Source organism: Diplotaxodon limnothrissa, linkage group LG11 (genome assembly GCF_057381915.1).
Source record: "Diplotaxodon limnothrissa isolate DT_005_m linkage group LG11, D_limnothrissa_male_GT1.1, whole genome shotgun sequence".
In the NCBI taxonomy this organism is placed as follows: Eukaryota; Metazoa; Chordata; class Actinopteri; order Cichliformes; family Cichlidae; genus Diplotaxodon; species Diplotaxodon limnothrissa.
Window position 1 is genome coordinate 16,244,949 of NC_140606.1, and position 21,482 is coordinate 16,266,430.

At 39.6% G+C, this 21,482-nt stretch overlaps 1 protein-coding gene across 4 annotated transcripts in view; it reads right to left on the reverse strand.

Annotated features, from left to right (window-relative positions):
- Nucleotides 1-21,482, reverse strand: part of triob (trio Rho guanine nucleotide exchange factor b) — a 127,238-nt gene that overhangs the window by 64,913 nt on the left and 40,843 nt on the right. For 3 of the 4 annotated variants that reach the window (XM_085366268.1, XM_085366271.1, XM_085366269.1), the window contains 9 exons: nucleotides 15,804-15,878; nucleotides 14,060-14,174; nucleotides 11,433-11,625; nucleotides 10,547-10,651; nucleotides 9,926-10,366; nucleotides 9,038-9,160; nucleotides 2,847-3,038; nucleotides 1,872-2,003; nucleotides 660-890 (listed from right to left, as the gene is read on the reverse strand). In XM_085366268.1, coding sequence (XP_085222394.1) covers nucleotides 660-890; nucleotides 1,872-2,003; nucleotides 2,847-3,038; nucleotides 9,038-9,160; nucleotides 9,926-10,366; nucleotides 10,547-10,651; nucleotides 11,433-11,625; nucleotides 14,060-14,174; nucleotides 15,804-15,878 — 1,607 coding nt within the window. Of the gene's footprint in view, nucleotides 1-659; nucleotides 891-1,871; nucleotides 2,004-2,846; nucleotides 3,039-9,037; nucleotides 9,161-9,925; nucleotides 10,367-10,546; nucleotides 10,652-11,432; nucleotides 11,626-11,935; nucleotides 12,048-14,059; nucleotides 14,175-15,803; nucleotides 15,879-21,482 lie in introns of those variants that run through there. The other variant, XM_085366270.1, reaches the window with a different exon arrangement.

The following is a 21,482-nucleotide window of genomic DNA, read 5'->3' on the forward strand; positions in this document are numbered from 1 at the left end:
CCTCGACACATTATGTGACAGTAAATTGCATCACCATGGAAACCACTACCAAGAGAAAAAGGTGATAAAGAAGAGATGGGGAAGACAGAAGCATAGATGTACAGCAAGAATGAGTGAGAGAGAAGGAGAGGTGGAAGAGGGGTTCCTGCCCAGAGGACAGAAATACACCAACTCAGAACTTTGATCTAAGAACTTGATCCCACCACAGCCACACATAGAGACGCTCACTCAAAAGAAATTAAAAAAAATCCCCAGAGGAACTTAAAAAAAGCTACTGAAATAACTGGAGATTATTATATCGTATTCTTAATATCACCCCCTCATTTTTTAAATTCAATTTCCAGTTTGAACTGGAAAATACAAATATTTATAAGATTCAATAACCCTAAAATTGACATATAATGACAAGCCTAGGAAATCGCTCTTCATTGACATCCTCTCAAGCTCTCAGAGTAAAAAATGCTTAAGTGGACGGATTCCTGGATTGGATAGTTAAGTAGCCAGAGTACAGACAATTTAAGTCTACAGGGAAACTAATTCAGACATAAGGGCAAGATGGGACAGCACTTTATGCAATTCCTACTGTACTGTCGTTGTGTGGGCGTTGAGAGTCTCAGCAAAGCCAGGTTTTGCTGTGGATGTTTGCACACATTTCTTACTTGCTGTACATCCTGCTGAAAGACACACAGCTGCAGGCGCTGATGCAGACGGACTTTGCGATGCTGCCAGATGTTTTCCAGTTGCCTTTGATGATGCAACACCTCATGGATGATATCCAAAACATGATGCACAGCCTTGGAGTAGTTAGCTGATGCCATCAACGAATCTGCACTTCCTGGGGTCAAGGGTCGCTGCAGTTTGTCCAACAGAGACTTGCCATCCTGGCTTACCTTTGAAAGTTGATGGGCAGTGTGACATTTAGTACTGGGTGGATCTGATGCGTTTGATGCTGTAAGTAGACTTAGAATATTAATATTAATACAAAACTAAAATAATTTGAATATTATATATGTATAATATATGTTCTTTATAATTTAATTCAAAAAGTTAAAACTATTACGTAATCTATATTCATTTACATGCTGTATAGAAACATTTCAAGGCATTTTATGTAATTTTGAAAATGATGGGCTATGGCTCATGAAAATCAGAGTCTAAGATCTCATATTATTAGAATATTTCCTAAGATGAATAAAAACAGGATTTCTAATGTAGAAATGTGGAATTTCTGGAATTTTTGGGCTTCCTCTTGACAATATCGCATAGATTCTCTGTGGAGTTGGCTGGCTAGTCAAGCGTACCAGTAACATGGTCAGCAAACCATTTAGAAGTAGTTTTACCACTCTGGGAAGATGCTAAGCATCTCCATAAGGTTTGTCAACAGACTGAAGCAGGAAGTGCTCTAAAATCTCATGGGAGGCGACTACTATAGCACACAGTGGACCAACCACTACTAAATACCAGTAGATAACATAACACCCCTAATAATGTTTTTTTTTATCTCATCATGTCATGTATGTTTTTAACTGAATATTGTTTTAGATTTCTTAGCTGGAGGCAGTGAATCTACCAATTTCAAACTAAATTTCAAACATTGTTTAATTTGTGTTATTTGCTTTATTTTAAGTTGTGAAACTAACTAAAACCCAAAGAGATGTATCGATGGAGAAAGTTTCCATTGTTGCTGAAGGCATGTGTGAATATTTTGAATGCACGATTTGCATAATCATCACATCTATTGTTTGTATTCCATAGAGTCACAATGATATTTGTATATATATTTGTATACTCTGTGTGTTTGCATGCTTATTTGTGTCGCGCACTTATGGTTCGGACGCACTGTCTCCGCAAATGTGCCTGTTTCTACTGACCTCAGAGTATGCTGTGGTGATGTGCTCATACAGCCCCTGGTGATGATGGATTGTGTCTTCCAGATCCTGGAGTTCAGAGGGCAGCTCTCCCTCACCACATGCCTTACACCACGGCTCCACTTTACTCATGTACTGCGAAAAAAGACAGATATACAGTATTTGTATAGAAACACAAGTACAGCATCATACAAATGCTATTAAGACCGAACAAGCAGGTCAGTTAAAGATTACAATAGCTTTAATATGTCTTCGAAAGTCATTTTTGCACACAAATAATAACCCTGAAGTTTTCTATCCAGATGGTGGTGCATATGAGAATTTCTATGGGAGGACCAACACAGTCAAAAAGAGAAAAGTAAGACATCACTTGGAAAAAGAAAGACAGAGTGATGGTATTTATTCACAAAACTGTGAACAACTGATGGATTTTGATCTTATATGTCACTTACAAGGAAGTCTTGGGCATGAAAGACCACACAGAAAAAGAGCCACTCAGCAAACAACAGTTGTCAACAACTAATGTTCTGCTACTGCATCCGTAAGCAAAACAGTTTAAAGTAGTATTGATCATTTAAATGGTCTCTCATTGGCAAGGTTCCACAGTAACCTCAGGGGCTTTAAATTGGAAAGTTTTTTTTTTAATCTAAATGTATAAGTAAGAGTACAAGTAAGAGTAGAAAATTACACAAAGCTGTAATATGGTTTAGATGACAAAAACACATCATTACATAACAGATCATATGCTGCATGCTCCAATTATTGTTTGCACAGCATGTACTAAATGAATGTAAGAACTCACAACTTTATAAATACATGCAGATATTCTGATGCTTTCAAGCAGAGCTGCCAACAGCGCATTTACGTCTGCCAAAAAAAGTCTTTTTGCACATATAGAAAAGAAGAAATGTGCATCTATTATGCACACATGTATTACTATAATATCAGAAGTGTAATTAATTTTTTGCATCCCAGTACCTGATCTGCTTTCTGGTGGAAGCTGGCAGACATCTCCAGCAAGGTGCTGCGTTCGTCCAGTGCTGCAGCAAAGGCCTTCCACTCTTGCTCCAGCTGGCTTGAGATCTGCTGGATCTGCTGAGAGGCATAGTGGCTGGACTCCAGGAGCCGATTTCCAACAGACATGATTCGATTGATGTTCACATACACATTCTGTTTTTCAGAGAGAAACAGATACAGAGAAAAAAAACCCCAAAACATATTAAAAATTATTTAATATGGTTTTACTCTTTTAATTAATTTCAGTTCTATACAAAAGAAAAGAAAAGCTACATTTATATAAAGAGTGCTCTTATCGTTAATATTTGGACATCTTCAGTGTAGTCTGTCATTCAAAGTATATCCAGTCTTCAAATGGCCCAGACTGTCACTGTTCATTCAAAGCAATTAAAGTTATATGTGGAAAAAATAGTGGCTAAAATTATTTATCACATATAAATAATTATAAAATAAAATAACCTCTGTCCTCACACACACACACACACACACACACACACACACACACACACACACACACACACACACACACACACACACACACACACACACACGGGAGACATACCCCCATGTGAATAATAAAAAAGCCCATTTGCCTCTTAATCTTTCAGTCTTTTTTAATATATGGGCCCCAAGCTGTTTTGTGTAGATAGGCATGGATCAGCAAACGCTAATTAACAACTGTGTTAACAGCGTGTTATTATTCTATTCAATTACTGCTCCTGGAGCCTATTATGGCTCTTAGCTAGCTTGTTTCAATCACAATGGGAAGGAAAGATGAACCAAACACCAGCTACGACCCTTAAAGCAGTTTTCATCAAAGCTGTGGACACTGGATTTACTTTGTTCAACTCAGGAAGCTTTGAGTTTGTCTGTTTTTATATTAGGGTTTAGAGAGATTTTAAACAGCTCTGCATTTGCGTGTACTGTAGACGAACAATCCATACTGTGCAGAATCAACACTGAAACGTGCTCGATACAATCTGATGTTGGTTCAAGGATAAGAGCGACAGTGGTGAGCTAAACAGCACGGCTAACACGAGTTCAGCTTTTGAATACACAGCAGAAGTTAAGTTGTCATAAATAAAAGCATGGCGGTTAGGACTAGAACTACTATAATCCCATAATAAATCTTACACATCAAATGTCACAGGAAGAACTGTCTCTGAGGTTTTATGTGGTATTAGGGACTATTGGGATTTTGGGGGGGACCTCCAAATCACACAATCATTCAGGGGAAGAGAGGAAATGCAGACATGTTGGACTACTTCGGGTGGTAATCTAAAACTGATGGCTGAAGGAGAGAAGGGAGGAGGAGTTGGGAGAATATAAATTTAAAAAGTCTTCTTAATTTAAAACTGATGGTGCCATAGGGAATGAGAGTGGCTGTGGGAGAGAAAACAGACAGAAATACGGAAAATGGAAAAGAGGACAGGTCCCAGAAATGAATCAATCTGTAGAAATAGACAGTGTCTATCCTGTAAAGGAAGCACAAGAAACAGTAAAAACTCCCAAAACCTTAAAGCTTTAAATACTTCCTGTTTCTAAAATGACCAGTAACCAGACTCGCTGCTTTAGTTACAATATTTACTGAAGTGAAAAATTCATGGGTAATATAGGGATGTCAAGCAATATAAAAATATCTCTGCAATGTGCAATTCTTCAGCTAGCTATAGGTTAATATAAATGTAACTTTGCAGGACGTGTGAATTTATGCTAACCATGAACAGTATGAATGAACAAACCAGTCATATTGGACAGGATCCTAATTCAGTCAGCAAGGTAGCTGTATGGAGATGACTGGCTTTGTAACATGAAACACTAATAAACCCAAAGCGTCATTTGTAAGATTCCTTTACTCAAACAATGTAAACCCAGTTTTGAATAACTGGGTTATCTCACAGTTCACTTTCCCAACACCCTGTGCTCCTGCTTTCCAGTTTTCACAGGAACTACTCCTAATCTCTGTGAACCATCTCTTTGTATACAAACTAAAGGCAAATCATTTATTTGCCTTTAGGAATTTTTCTGGATTTTCCATTTTTTAGTCCACTGAACAAGATACAGTATCAAAATCCCTCCCGAATCCTTTGGAATTCAGATTCTTTTTTTGTAAACATTCATTCTTCTTTTCTTTTTTTACATTTTTATATAATATATGCTGTTATATTCCAGATGTAAAAAGTAGCTGCCCGATGCTTCCAGTGAAACCTTTTTACATTGGCCCCTCCTACCAAGTCATTTGCATCCATAAAAATCTGTAAGGCATTTTAGAAAAACACATCACACAGTCACTAACAACCAAAGACACCACTCAGCAATGGCGGAGCCGGCAGCAGAAAACGAAGATTACATGACAATGGATGCTGACCTGTGGTCAGAAGACGACAATACTTATGAAGTTGCAGACACACTCGGTATAGATTACAAGGCAACGAGGGACTCAAGAGAACAGCAACCAAACCCTGTGTTCAATGGTAAGAACAGAGAGGAGCTGAAAAATCAGAGAGCTGCGACAAACGCAACACTGCCAAACATCGGAAACCAAAGCGCAGCCACCAACCGCCCCCCCTCTCTTAGGTACATGACTATCAGATGGCCAGCGTTCAATTCCAACAATGGAAGAAAGCAACCTCCTGAGTTAGGTAAGACAAATATTCAAATTCAGACGATACAAACACATTAAATACAAACACACAAAACTATTAACATTATTTTCTCATTAGTTTTTTTCAGGCATGTTACGGTGTGTCTGGTGGTTCTGTGTATTCTGTTAATCAGCGTACTCATCTGTGTGAGCATCGCTTGTGAGTGTGAACTTCACTTTCGTGAAATCATAATGTTATCACCATGTGTATACACTGATCTACGCACTGATGTATGGAAGACATTTTTAAGCCACTACACCAGATCTAACAGACTACATTTAAAAATAGTGATACTTACAATGACTGAAAGTTTTATCCTCATCTTCAGTGAATATATTAGCTCATTTATCACTTAGTCATGTTACTTTAACTGTCCATAGGACCATGAGCGTGGAATAAATCTTCTTTGCATTGCTGTCCTTTGTAAAGAATTACGTCTGTATGTGAGCTTCAGTTGTACATGAACTCATAAACGTATCATTCCTTTCATAATAGGTGCCACTTTAGCTGGGCATCAGATGAAGTTGACTGAAGAAAACAACAAGCTACGCGGAAAAAACAATGAGTTGACGAATCAACTAGGCACGTAGTCAATAAACACAAAATCAGCATTAACATCTTCGAAATTCAGCACAACTTCATCACAACAGAGTGCAAAAAACACAAAATTATGTCCAGTCTAAATCCTTGAGCAAACAGTTTCTTAGATATATAAATATATATTTATTTGAAAGTGTACTTTTTTGAAAAAACCTGTTTCTGTATTTACAGATAATTTAAGAAACGTTTCCACAGCAGCATATGATGTTTCCAGTGATGCTTACCCTGCCTGCCTCTCTGGAAGAACATTCTTTGTACTTAATTATGAAGTACTTGATGTAAGAAAGCTCTTTCCCTGTATCTCTATGTGTGCGTGTGTATATGAATGTTATGGGTATCAAACATTATGCTCAAACGTAACAGCTTCATTTATCTTTAATGCAGGATATCATGACAGAGTGCTACTTCTATCTGCGCAAAGTCAGCATGGATGGTAAAGGCTGCAATAGCACATTTTCTTGGAGGTGTGCACGTACCTTTCTCTGAGACTACAGCAAATATACAAAACGACTGCTTGTACAGATCATGGCATTTCTACAGTCTGATTTCGGGCTTATATTGCAATATTTTTTGGACAGTTGTTATATTTGCTGCATAACATACATCATGTGTTTCCTTCTCAACAAATATGACTAGAAACATTTCGACTCCACGCATGACAGTTCGAACAAATCTACTAGCAATGCTTATTAAATTTAATCATTACAAGATACCCAAGTCCTGTGGCTTCAACACAATCCCACCATCCCCTCCGTCACCTGAGGCCCATGGATTCTTGTAGTTGGATTTTTAGTTTCTCTTAGCATTTCTATGACCTTTAGCTTAATTTGTTGGGATGTCCACTCCTTGCAAAACTTTCAACTGTCTTGATTTTTTTCCAATTGTGAAAATTGTAGAATTACAGAATAAGTTTGGAAATGTCCTAACGATTGATGGTTAGCAACAATTGCTTCTTTGAGATCATTACTGTTGACTTGCTTCTTTGGCATCTACATCAAACATCTGAATGTGTCGCATCATCAAACTGTTAAAATCTTCAGCAAAACTGTGTTAGTTAACAAAACAAGCCAAACAATCTGAACTCTCTGAATTCATTTTGTGATATTAGAGTTTTAAAACCTGTAGTAGTTGGGAAAAAAGGCATCATATGCTACATGTGTAAAATGACGGCTCTATTAAAAGTGTTTAAAAAAAAGCTCCTTGACTCCTAAAGTGAATTTTTAAGTACCTCCCATAGGGGGAGTAACAGTATCATAACCCTAGGGGTTGTATTTTGCAACGTGACACATTATCTCTCACATAACAACAAAGAGTCACCATCAGCATTTGGTCCAAACCTTCACTTACACATGACACTCCCATCACTGATGACTGCCTGACACAATACAGTAAACACATGCTGGTGGGTTTTTTTTTGTTTAGTCGCTGGAAACTGGCAAACGAGTAATTGCGTTGTTTCACCTTGGTTTTACTCTTGCTACAATGTTGACACAGTCGGAGAACGCGGACACACAAACAGGAGAACAGGCAGTATAAACACACCTACTGACACTGTGTGTTTCCATTGTGCTGTGCAGGCAACAGGAAGGGGAAACACCGCTTCCTGTGGAAGAATAGGTGGAGGGGGCGGTGGTCTTTCACTGTTAAACCATCTGTATGCATGTTTGTATATGTTTGTCTACCCCAGGGGTAGGCAACTCCAGGCCTCGAGTGCCGGTGTCCTGCAGGTTTTAGATGTGTCCTTGATCCATCACAGCTGATTTAAATGGCTAAATTACCTCCTCAACATGTCTTGAAGTTCTCCAGGGGGCTGGTAATGAACTAATCATTTGATTCAGGTGTGTTGACCCAGGGTGAGATCTAAAACCTGCAGGACACCGGCACTCGAGGCCTGGCGTTGCCTACCACTGGTCTACCCTGTCAATATGGGCCTGAGTATACAGTGTAGGTCTATCTGTCTTCTCAGCTGTCTCAGTTGCTTTTTGGCTCACCTCAGCCAGTACAGTTGAAACATCCGGCTGTGGGAGGTCACTGAAACCGCCCTCTCTGGGCTGAATGTTGCAAATGATCTGTAACACCAGTGACTCTATAAGAAGATTTAGGCCAGTTGCCCTGCTCTCCATTGGTTTCACTTTTGCACTAAAAATAATTACTTTTAGAAAGTAGCACGGAAAAATGGCAGGCTAGTTTGCTGTTCAAATCAGAGGTAGTGGGCTACATCCTTATTGTTTCTCAGATTATTTTGAAGCTGTTTTTAGTCTAAAATAAATCTACTAATTTAAATGCATCCCACGAAGCCTGGAACAAGCTTGGTTTACTTGCTTGATGATATATGACAAGCAGGAATAACACACCATTATAAGTTATGAGGGATGTAAGAAGAAAGTGCACTGCAAAGGATTGACAAAAAGGATGAAACAGAAACCTTGCAAAGCTTACCAGTCAAACTGTGACAAAGGAAAACAAAGTTAGGGCAGAGTGCATAGTGTGGTGGGTGCAGTGACACAATACTATATCCTCAGCTAAATTTATTAGCCAACAGCAGAGCTCTAAGGACTAGAGTGAGCTATGATGTCGCAGGGAGGAGGGTGGAGCAGAGCAGCAAAGGGCAGCACACAGCGGTGGGAGGGGCACAAAGGCAATGCGGGTCAATTATGGGAACAGCACCATGACAAGACATGACAAACTGGGGCAGAGTTGAAGCAGAGTAAAAAAAAGATGAATATGAGAAAAAGAGCATGGCAAGACAGAAGACATCAGTTTCCCCATATAGGTAGAGGGTGGTTTGGGATGAAGGGTGGGGAAAAAAAGCATTTAGTGTGGATGAGAGGAATGACGGCAGTTTACGATTGCATTACCTGTTTCTGTGCATTTGTATGTGCGTGACAGCTAACGATAGGGTCTTACCATGCAGTTCATAGCGAAGTGGTTGTGCTGCGTCTGCAACTCCACAGCATGCTGGTGGTTCCCTCCGATCTCTGTGTAACTGGTCAGGAAAAGCCCCTTGTTGTGCATTATCCAATCAAACATCTACAGAGAGTAGGTGGAGAAAACACAGTTAGCTTTACAAAAAGCACATCAAATGAAAAGCTGCCCATCTTGTGGTAACTCATAGCAGCAGGAGTGAGAGGCCTTGTTGATTGCTAATTAACCACAACCGCTGAAGAAGGCAAAGGTCATCTCCAAGCTCCTCTGATAGGAAAACTAAAAAACTAAAAGACCGCTGTTGTTCACCCTCTATTGAGGTAAGAATATGACAAATGTCTGTTAAATAAAGGTACTTGCCAAAAACCCTGAAAAGTGTATAGGGCTACAGTTTCCATTAGCACACACTCACACATTACTTAGAATATGAAAAACTCAATTATATATTTCCAAAGGGCATTTAAAAGCTTGTAAACTCAATGGGCAACCAGAAATCTAAATATATATTTAAAGAATATAAGCAATTTCCACTGTAAGTGTAAAGATGACGTATTATGTCATCCATTCATTTAGAAGGAAAAGAAAATTAATATTCAACACCTGCCATCAGTCAGCTTTATTAAACCTTTACAACCATATTGAGCCTCAATTATCTGGCTTACATGGTAATGATGATGATCATGTTATATTCTTTTATGCCTGAATAGAATTGGTAAGTATGCTCATGCAAAAGATTAGTCAGGAATGACTGCATGTCCAAAAAGTTAAACCGCTGTAGTGGCATATTTAACATCAGGCATACTGCAGAACTGACAACACAATTAACTTTGTGATTAGTTCATTTGTGATTAGAATGATTAGTTCTCTGACCTTCTCAGCATCTTGCTCAAACAGCCGCAGTTGGAAACACTGGTCCAGCTTCAGTTTCCTCATGTGCCACAACTGCTGCAGATTCTGCCGCATCCCGTGCAGCTTATCCAACACACCCGTCACTTTAGCCACCAGATTGTGCGCGTCCGCGTGCACGTGAAACCCGTGATGGTGGTCGTTAGAATCTCCGCTAGCTCCAACACTCCCAACCCCTGCAGTCTGTGACTGTAGCCTTTGGAGCAGCCTCCGTCCCTGTGCGTCGAGCTCCTCTACCGATGCTTTGGTGGCCCTTTTCTTCAGTGCAGCATGTTCTTCCATTAACCGCCGAGCCCCTTCCAGATCCCGTGGGAGATCACGCTGGGACAAGGTTTCCTGGAGTTCTTCAAGGCGTGATAAAGCCCGCGCTGCATCACTGGCAAACGTCTCATAAGAGAGCCGCACCTGAAAGGAAAGTTAAAAGTCAACTTTTTTTCCCCAATGAGGATACGGAATTGAATTTTTAAAAAGATCTGAAATAAGACTGGTCTTTGACTGATGTTTTCTTAAGTAAGCGCACAAAAGATTTAAATTAAAAACCATCTTATGAAGGAACAGATGTAAACAAAAGAAAAGAATCAAAACCTCAATCCATTCATCATGGTTGTATTCTAGGCTGCCCTCGAAGTCGGCTGTCAGCTGGGAAGGGTCCACAATCTTGGTTAAACCCTCTAAGGAGACCATCACCGTCTGGTGCGGGAAGGCAGATTTGGGACACACAAGAAAATAAAAAAGAATTACAAATAGATGAAAGGGCGAAAGAGGAAAAATAAGCACAGTTTACACTAATATAATCACCACCATATTCCAGACTAGTCAACTGTTAAGTTTCTAAAATATTTCTTACTGTAAAAACTTGACTCTAAAGATAATGTGCAATCAGTAAGCACTGTACACCCACTGTTAGAATGGGTGTGGTGAGGTGACAAGAAAGACTGAGTTATCTCTCATACGAATGCTTCTATCACTGTGATCTGCCTGATAAGTAAAACTCTACGGCACTTGATGTGCACCCAAAAATAGTACGTTTGACGTCATACACAAAAAGAAAAAAAAAAACAAAAATACAACAAGTTGCTTGTCCAAAGCCAAATGCACTAAAGTTAGGAATAAACTCTTTGCCATGTCCTATATATCCTGTTTCCATAGTAACTGGGTCAGAACTAAATATACCACCTCAACATGCCCACACGGGACAGAATCGTGCCACTGACACAAAGCACAGTCCAATTAGAGCTGGTAAAAAAGGCCAGTGGGTATGCAAAACTAACTAACAGTTTACAACAATTTGCTCATCTGAGCATACGGTACACTGACATGACGAGACAACAAAACAAAATGCATTAATCATTATCGAAAAGAGAAGAAAATCAAACCAAAAACCAAAAATTACAAAAAAAACAAGGTGGAGGGGTTAAAATGATTACCTTTTTATGTTGAACTATTTAAAGCGCGTTCGAGCATCGCCTACCTCAAATTCAAACTTGGAGCTGCCAAAGTTGGTCCTCTGCTTCTGCCAGAAGTTGTCTGGCTTGATGATAAGAGCAACGTGAATACAAGAAGGGAACGATTCCTGAAGGATCTTTAGCAGAGGTTTGATGCTGTCCCACTTAGAACCACGCATGTCCACAATGACTGTGAAGCCATGTCTGGCCACCTCCTCACTGCAGAAAAAAAGGAAATAAATAAAAGAGGTCATATCCCAGGATAAAGGGCTAATTCACAAAGAAAAAGATGCAGTACGTTTAACATTTATAATGCTAACATAGAACCATTAAAGCCAGGTTAGAGAAAAAAAAACTTGCTGGCAACGAAAGGACAAAATTTGACGTCACTGCCTCGAGTCGTAACATAACATTACACAGCCCTTTTCTAAAGGAACTGCTGTAACTGAAGTATCCAATCTCCACAGCATCTGGAGAGGAAAGAAAACAGTTAAAACATTCAAGCGTTGAAGTTTCCACCGCCGCTTACCAGGAGTCCTGCTGCCGTACACTTCCATAAAAGGTTGTTTCTCAGTATTAAAGGCTTTAATCTGAATGTGTAGCTAGGACACAGAAATAGACGCAGGGCCTCCTGCTCTATCTCACTCTGACCACACTCTATGAAAACAGATCGGCAGCCAAATGGATAGAGAAAAAAAAAAACAGAGCAGAGCCGGTAGAGAGGAGAGCGAGTGAGAAAGAGAGATACTGAGACTGGAAGGAGGGTAAAGAAAAAAAAGGGGGTAAGGCAGCAGAAATATTTAGACAGGAGGAAGAGAAATTAAGCTGAGGAAAAGAAGCTGGCCTCCTCCTGACTTATGACACTCCTCGGCCTTCCGACTGGATGACTGGCCACCTCTGACTAATCTTTTATCCTCTCCAGTCTTACCTCTTTCTAAAGAGCTGAGCAGTTTGGAAGCCTGTAAGTCTTTGCACACCAGCTGTATTGGCTTCTACGGCTTTAGTTAGAGGTAGATACTTGTTTTTTTTTTACCTCTCAGCCCTAAAAAATACTTTAGAGAAAATTATTGCAACACTTTTAATAAAGAGATCAGATTGGCAAAATGATCTGCCTTCAGATAATGATTTTAACATAAACTTTTTATCCAACACAGACTGCTCTCCAAACTTAAAATAACAGGCACTTTGACATAAAACATAAACTCCTTGCGTGCATAATTTAGACTTCATTCACCCCCTTTTTGGGTTTTAAGGCATTTGATCTGAGAATATATTCTGTGGGATGATAACTACGCACATAATCTATAGGGAGTAAACAAAGTAAAGCTGTGAACCCAACAGTTAAACTTGATTCTGCTGCTGCTACTGAAATTTATGCAGGAACTGAAAATGCCTCATTCAGCCTCTGACATCCCACAGATGAACTAAAAGATCAGTGAATCTGCACTCCATCTTTTTTTTCAGTAACTGATCTGGACCACTTCTTGCCTCAAGACAAATCTCCAAACTCCACCGTGAAAAAGACTTTAAAGCAGTCAACCTGCAAAGCACTAGTAAGCATAGCACAGGGGAGATCAGACGCAGCAGAGAAGAAAAGTGCAAACTTCCCTCTAAGCTAATGACAACTGACTCCAAACAGGTAAACGCCCGGAGCTACGTATTAAAAGTGCTTCTAGATTTGAAGATCAGCCTGCACACAACTACAGGGAGCAACTTTGGAAATGCTTCCTGTGGCAACACGTTTTGAGTGTGCAGCAGACTCTAGTCTAGCATGACAACACATCAAATGCAGGAATGAGAGGTGAGGTGGGGGGTCAACAATTGGCAATACACCCTTAGACACTTTACAGAGAATCCAAAATAAAAACAGCCCAGTTTTTTTTTTTTAAATTAAGAAAGGTGGGAAAGTCAAACACAAACCAAACAATGAGTATACTTTGTCTGTCTTCAGGCTTTGTGGATACATGACCGCTAACCATCTGATGTTAACTTGTTTGACATTTTGGATGTGGGACAATCATGGTGACAATGTAGGATCAAGTGAATAAGGTCCCAGTCATACAGGCCTAGAGCGCACAACCATCTGGCAATCAATGGTCATGAAGGAAAGATGAGTATTTCCTGAGCGAGTTGTAAGTGCAGGTTGATGGAAGTCGCTGAGAGCTTTACTTAAGCCAGTCAGCGACCCCCTGGCAGCTACCTTTTGGCTGGGAGAAAAGTGCATTCCCCCAAAATGTCCTTGTGACTACATTGGTTGTTAGCGTATTGCCATGGTGGTAGACTGAATGGAGCTGATGGACTTGTCTACAAAGATTGGCTGGCTACTCTCTAAGCTGTAGCAAAACTGTGAAAAGTACTACTGCTCACCTACAGGCAACTACAGGCAACCTGCTAAAAACCAAAGCAATCACCAAAAGGTTTCTGGAGCAGCATCTTCTTTAAAACTAATTTTACCCAGTAACAGCCTCCAGAAACCACTGCAAACCAGTTGGGGAACACACATTTTCATCTAGCAGTTGTCAGTTGTATCATGTCCAGTTATTGCAAACAACTCTCGATGTCACGTGGGAAACATCAATAGCAAGCTATAGCAGAGGTTATATTTGAGCGTCTACGCACGTCCATGGTTGGGTGTGTGTTCCACTATCCTTACCTTGGGATTGTGGCCAAGTATGCTATGAGCCTGCGCAGGTCTTCGGGTCGTATTCTGTCATGGTTGCTCCGTGCTGGAAAGGTGAGAATCGGACCTCCACGTCTGTCTCTGCCACCTTCGCATAGAAATACAATGACACAAAGAAAACCTATTTAAATTATGAAGATATTTTCTTTTTACAATTGTCAGAGATAACTAGTGAGTAGAGATAGCTGGTTCAGATAGAAAGACAGGTCAAATCACAGTTACAAGAGTGGTAATGGAGTTCCAGTCACAGAGCTATAACAAACCACACCAACTACTAATCTGACAGAAAAAAAACATCTTAAATTACTCACAACTATGCCAATACAGTTAACACAAATGATGTAAAAGTCAGATCAAAACCATGCTGTGTCAAATTCACAGTTCAGAGAAATAAGTGAATGCTAATAAATTAGCTACACATACCAAATGCAACAGGGGAGCCAACAACTATACCCAAGACCAGTCTCCATTTCCATGTGAAAATTTCACACTTGATGTCACTGACCTCTCACCTTTAAAGCCAAAAATGTGCCCATGTTATCAACCTATTAAGCTAGCAAATTGAACACCTGCCACAAAATTAGACAATTAGCCCCTAATGGTTTATAATACAGTCAAAAAGATAGAGACTCCTGCTGCAGATAAGCACACTACATAGTTGGCTTAAAGTACTACAGAAAATACTGCTCAAGTTTTGGTTCCTAGAGTTTCAGTTGTGCATGTTTCACTAAATAAATAGATTAGAAATGTGAATAGGGAAAGTGTCTAACCGAACTCATGACTAGCTAGTAGGCTAGCAACATAGGCAGCATCTGTATAGTTAGCTTAAGCCAAGTGAAAATGATGAGGCGTCAGTGATCATATGCAACATTTTTTGAAGCTTTCAAGATTGGTTAATCTAGATAAACTATGAGTTTGGTGTCATCACAGTAGCTATTTGGATAAGTGACCTAGCCTACACAAGCGAGAGAAGAAGCAGGTGACAAAAAATGAGACATCAAAAAGTATCCATGTGATTAGAAAAGTGTACTCCTATAAAACTCTGATGAGGAAATTATATTTAATATTGTGGATAATGGTTTATGTTAATTAATACAGATTAATGAGAAAGGTCAACCACAGAAATATAAATCAGAAAAATAACATGATTTGGAAGAAAATGAGAGATACCGAGGAAACAGATTAAGATATTAAACTAGACAATAAATGCGATAATTTAGGTCATCTGGCTGCAAGAATCGGCGAGATTCACTAAACAACGACCAATACTCAGGGGGAAGTATCAATTCTCGGTTGGGCAGAAAACTCACCATGGGCTAAGCTCACTGGTCTTTAAGCCGGATGAGCAAAAAATGTTTGACAGGTTTCACAGAATACATTATTTGATAGAAACAAAGGGATTTTCTAAATGGCTGACAGTCTAAGAAAGTAGAATTAGAGCAAAGCATATTCTCAGGTTTGTCTAAATGCTAAAGTGGCTTTACTCCAGCCTGCCTTGCAAACACTAAAATACAGGGAATGACACCAAACATAGAGCACTGTAAGGACTCTACAGCAATATAGTGATACAATGGCTCCTTAAAATAAGAGCACAATTTTGCTGAATGTCAGAAGTAACTAGACTGACTTCTTCACTGAAAAAGGATGGATGGAAGTTTCAGTGAGCTTAAAGTTGAAACAGATATTTACAATTACAGCACATAAAAATGACACTGACCTGAGAGAAAGGCAACCTTCTCCTTGAGGATTGGAAGCACATCAATGGCCTTCATATCCTCATTACGATGAAACCCTGAAACACAGAAAAAATAAGCAGAATAGAATATTTAAAATCAAACTATTTAACGCAGAGACAGCAATTAGACCAAGTTCATTCAACCTTTACACCCACGTAGAGAATACATGACCCTGCAGCACACCAAAAAAGACGAAACACTTAAATAAGGTAACCCACTTTATAGCACAGCGCGCAAAAAACAACATAAATGTACATTATAATGCTTTTTGTAACTTTGTTCATATCAATGACCACAGACACAGCAGAAGTGGCTCTATGGAACTGGTTAGAGTTAAGGTTGATGTTGTTACTAGTAGCAATTCTGAGGAAGTTAAGACTGGCTGCAGATCTAACTAGTTGCCAAGAAAATCTCTGTTTTAACTATCTGCTTCTTGTATCTTGCAAGCTATTACATTTGCATTATTTTTGAAATAGTCCATTGCTTTAGCACTGAATGTTCAGCCTACTTAGGTTTACTCAGGAATTCCCACAATAGTCAGTGTGTTACACTATGTTGCTGAAATGTCATCCCCTTTGCCTCGCCTCCTCAACAGATGGCACATGGTTAATACCAGGAAGATGGAGCATTTATGTACACACACACACACACACACACACACACACACACACACACACACACACACACACACACCCTCAGTCTCTCTTTCTCCTTCACATGAAAACAGCACGTTTACTGAAGGCAGTATTTTGGTATTTGGTGATAACTGATAAGCATATTTATTCTTCAGGAAATTTCATTATGAGGACTGAAAAGGGCAATAATGCATAGCTGAACGCAATCATGCCATAGTTAGTAAAAGAAAATATACATCAGCCATGATGATATTGACATTTCAGGCTGGTGAATATATGAGTAAGGAGCTGGCGGGTAGGGAGGGGGCTCTGCCTGCACTTTCAGTTTGCTAGTGATGTCATCAGATATTCCTCACGTAGCTCTTAGTCATCTCTCTCACACAAACACATAAGAAATGTAACCGATGCAGTTCATTATCTTAAGTCCCGCCACCACATAAATCACCGCTATCACCTGAACTACAACTGACTCAAGGCGTGATAATGCTATTAGAACTGAGGGCACAGACTATCACATCCAGGATGGCGCTGAAAAATAACAGTCCTGCTTTGCATAAAACGCTTCAATAAGACGCCGTTTGGGGGGCTAAGTTCTGATAAACAGAGCCTAGGGGGTCAAAAAAAGAAATATATAGTAACAACTTTGCACAAACACGGTGCTGCTTTGGCATTTCTAATATAAGCACTTTATCATACTGACTACCAACAGAAACCAACTAATCAGAGAGGCCAGTCTACTGAGTGCTGAATCATGCCAAATTCCCTTCAATAAAAGTCAGTCGTGACAAGTACAAGCCAATATCTCCAGCAGGAGGTAGTGACTTAATATTACTCTAAAAAAAGTGATGGCTTGATGGCACAATTCAGACACTGAGTGACATGCTGTAATGTAGATATATTTCAACACGAGTGCCATTAAACCTGTGATTGCGTCTCCTAAGTTGTTAGTGAGTTATAAGCTGAAGATATGAAGAAACAAGAAACAGGCTATCTTTTAAATGTGCAGTATGACATCACAGGAATAGAGAAGCCAAGTCGGATTTGTGAAAGCATAGAGAAGAATATGAGGACAGAACGACCAGCTGTGACAGCACACACACAGGACTGCAGAAAAGCAAAGAGAAAACAACTAAATAGCTCCTGCAGGTTTAAACAGCTCCTGTAATATTGATTTCAGCCACGGTTTGAAGTCAGGCCTGAGCGGTATCACGTCACCTCTCTGTAGGAAGCGACTGGACTGATTCAAGGATAATGTCACAACCAGCTGACAGAAAATGGGACTGACGTAGCATCAATGGCTTTTTATTGTCTTTCCATTGGTAAGAGGATAGGGAAACCCACATATTTTAAGCCTCCATGCTTCATGTCCTCCTACACCTGTGTGTCTTCTCTTGACTTGCAGATTTAAAAAAAAAACCCATAGTAATAATCATGGAAAGAGTTAACAGAGAGACTTCATTGTGTGTCTTTAGAATAGTGCTTTGTTGCTGGGACTGCATTCACTGAAAATCAGCACTATACAGAGCAAAGGCAAAAAGAAACAATACACCTCTAGCAGGTTTTTGTGTTAGCACATGTGTGCCTTTCCTGTGAAGTGTGCCCCAGACACATTCCTCTCAGTGGTAGTTTATGTAAGATACTGACTCTGGCACGCAGCCAGCACTGACCTCTGTTACACTCCTGCTTTCCCCGCTAAAACTCAAGCTACGCACCTTTCTCAAACACCACAGATCAGACCAGGTCAGCAGAAAGCTGGGCATATATGCACTTAAGCTTTATGTTGAGGACTGTGCTAAGCTAAACAGATCTGCAGTTGTATATTTTAATGCCTAAATACTGATTTTTCAAAATTCGGTGGTGAATTTAACATAAATGCTGCATTGCTTAAAAAAAAAAATCGAGAGCAGCTGGCAGTAAAGAGAAAGTTTCACAGTATGATGGCCTATTACTTATGACATCAGAGCCTCTCCTAATTTTAGTAAACAGTAAGTACTACCCTACACACTGTGATTCATGACATCCCATCACCGCCTCTTGCCACACACACACTGTTGTGTAGTTCTTCAGGCTTTCTAGGGGTGTTTCAAGTTTTTCTTTGGACATTTTCACTCATTTTCAATCCAGTCCTTATACCTGACCAAACCACTTAACACTGAACTGTGAATCATTCAAGCATAAAAAAGGTAACTAAATCAAGGGATTAACCAGTGTTGTGTCTACACATAACAGAAAACTTAGGAAAGAAACAGTTTTAAATTGTATTGCAAAAACACATCATTTGTTTCCATTTCTTCAAAAGAATCTATGAAAAATGTCAAAGACAACACAGTCCAAGCATTTTTTCAACCAACAAGTTGAGTCTTAAACCGCTGTTAGCCAAAACTTATATCTCAGCATGTGTGCAGTATGACTTTAAAAAAATCTTAGGAAACTGGACAAGTGTTGGACAAAAGGTGTGCCAGGCCTAAGAAAAAACATTTCAGCAAATGAACAGCATCTGTAAGTCACGTCCTTATGAAACAGGAATAAATCCTTGACCTGACACACGAACTGAAAAAAGCAGCTGGCCCATCAGTTGATCTTTCTACTGTTGACCGAAGTTCATCATTGGAAGGGAGGCTGTCAAATTACATTTGACTGAAAATCAGTGACAGTAATGAATCCAAGATAAATTTTTTGGTTCAAATGGTCATTGGTATGTGCACAGGAGATCAGCAGTGAGGTACAACAGTGAATGTCTACATCATCATGTCATGGTGGAATTGATGGAATGGAATTATGAACTCAAAAAAGTACCATCAAACTTCGATCCACCATGCAATACTATGAGGAAAAAATCTCATTGGTGAAATGACTTCATTTTGTAACACAACAATTGCTAAAATATTAAAAGGCATATCTTGTTGGTCAAAAACACAACATAGCCTCCCAAGAGCCCAACGTGGGCTCATCTTTGAATGGAAACCAAGAAGCCTGGAGAACTATTCCTGAAGACTAATGAAGAAAGAAATTACTTAAAGCTGTGTTGAAGAATAAAGGTGGTCACACCAAATATTGACTTTCAAGCTTGTTACAATTGTGCAAATGCCGTTTTTCCCTTAAGTACTGTATTTCAAGTTATGTTTACACATTTTTCAATAACTTCCTGCACCCATTTGTACACATTTCCAATTTTCCTAGCGAAATATAAAGAAATGGGGGGTGGCTCGAGGCTTTTGCATAGCACTGTATTAAAACAAAAGAAGCACACACACAACAACCTCCTCCTTTCACTACATGCGACCCTTCATTTACAAGTCTACTGAGCATGAAATAAAGCTTTTCAATCAAAGATTCTTTGTTCATAGCGGTCTCATAATGAGTACAATCCATTTTACTGGTGGCGTGCATTCAGCACCCTGTAATATGAATAATGCTTGTCCACAAAATATGCCCTTTATAGTAAGCTTTTTATTATTATAACATATTACAACAATTTAAACAGGAAATAAAGACAAAGGGCCTTAGCAACATATCTCTCCTCAAATCTAGAAAGTATCAGGATATGCCAGGTGATGAATGCGAAACAGAGGATGACAGACATGACAGATCATCTAGACATATGCAATGCATAACAGTTTCTCATTCATTACAGGCAGAAATGTGGGCAGCGACATATGCACTTAAACACTCTCTGTCTCTTTGCGCGTTTGTTTATGGAGACATTGTGCAGACATCCATCAAAGGTGCAAATAACACATAATGTGTGAAATAAGACAATTCTCTGGGTTGCGAGGCGTGCTCTTTGTAGCAATTTGCATTTCCACTACATATTTAGGTCGTGCACTATACTCTGATATTGTTTTACTTTATTAAATTTTTTTAATTTAATGGATATTCAGTGTGGTTCAAAACCATGTAATATTCACGATCCCAACAAGTCATCGCAAATGGCTATCCTGCCCTGAGCCTGGTTCTGCTGGAGGTTTCTTCCTTTCCACTTTCGCCAAGTGCTTACTGATTGGCTGTTCTCTGATTGTTGGGGTTTCCCTGTAATATTGGAGGGTCTTTACCTTACAATGCTTTTGCGCTATATAATTGGAGATTATGTATCGGAATTTCAGAAGCGGGACCACGCCTCCTTCTCCTTCATCTATATAGGTTCCCCCCAGTTCTGCAAACTGTTCATTCTTGTTTACGTGCCCCACCCTCCCTCCCTCCTTGTTCTCAATTCTTTAACTTCTTCACTCCTATTTAGTACATGGGGATCTGTCAGGCCCAGGAGCTGTCCCCAGTCCCCTTCGAGGCCTTCCCCAAACCGCAGCTCAATTCATGTCCAAGCATTCACCTTTACCTACTAAAACGCTGTCAAACCTACAATGAGGACGTGGGCCCAGCTAGTGGAATAAAAGTAAAAATAATTGAATTGAATAGAAGAAAAGGTCAGAGGTGAATGATTTTTCTCTCTTTCTTGCAATCAATAACAAGCAAAAAGCAAAGATGATCTCGTACAGTTTGCTCATTTGTATAATAATGCAAACTGCTGTATGTTTAGTAGTGGCAGCAACTTGGCAAAACTTGTGTTTTCATGTTGCCCGAGGGTCAGTCAACCCTTACAGTTTAGTTGAGCTTAAGACAGAAAATTGCAGCTTGCATTTAACTTCAATCTTAACTGAGCCTGTACGTGGGAGTAAAGAGCTTCATGCATGGTTTCGAAACTGTAATGTTTCTGTGATTCCAAAATTCCACAAAGAACATTGCGTTTTCAATCTGTTACTGTTGCTCTGCATGAATTTAGAAAGCAGAGTCGGAGCAAGAGGTGATGACACAGATTCACTCTGTTCAGCCCTTTTTTTTGTCTTTCTAACTCCAAAAGGATTCTGCCCTAAATCCATCAATTCGCGTAGTCATGTAGCAGAAGCATGCCAATCCTTTTCCCTTTGCCCTCCTAACTCCGGGCTGGAAAGACTCACATACTAATCTGAATACACTACTGGAGAACAGATTGTCTTCAGTGTTGTACTAATTCTTCACAGCACAGACTGA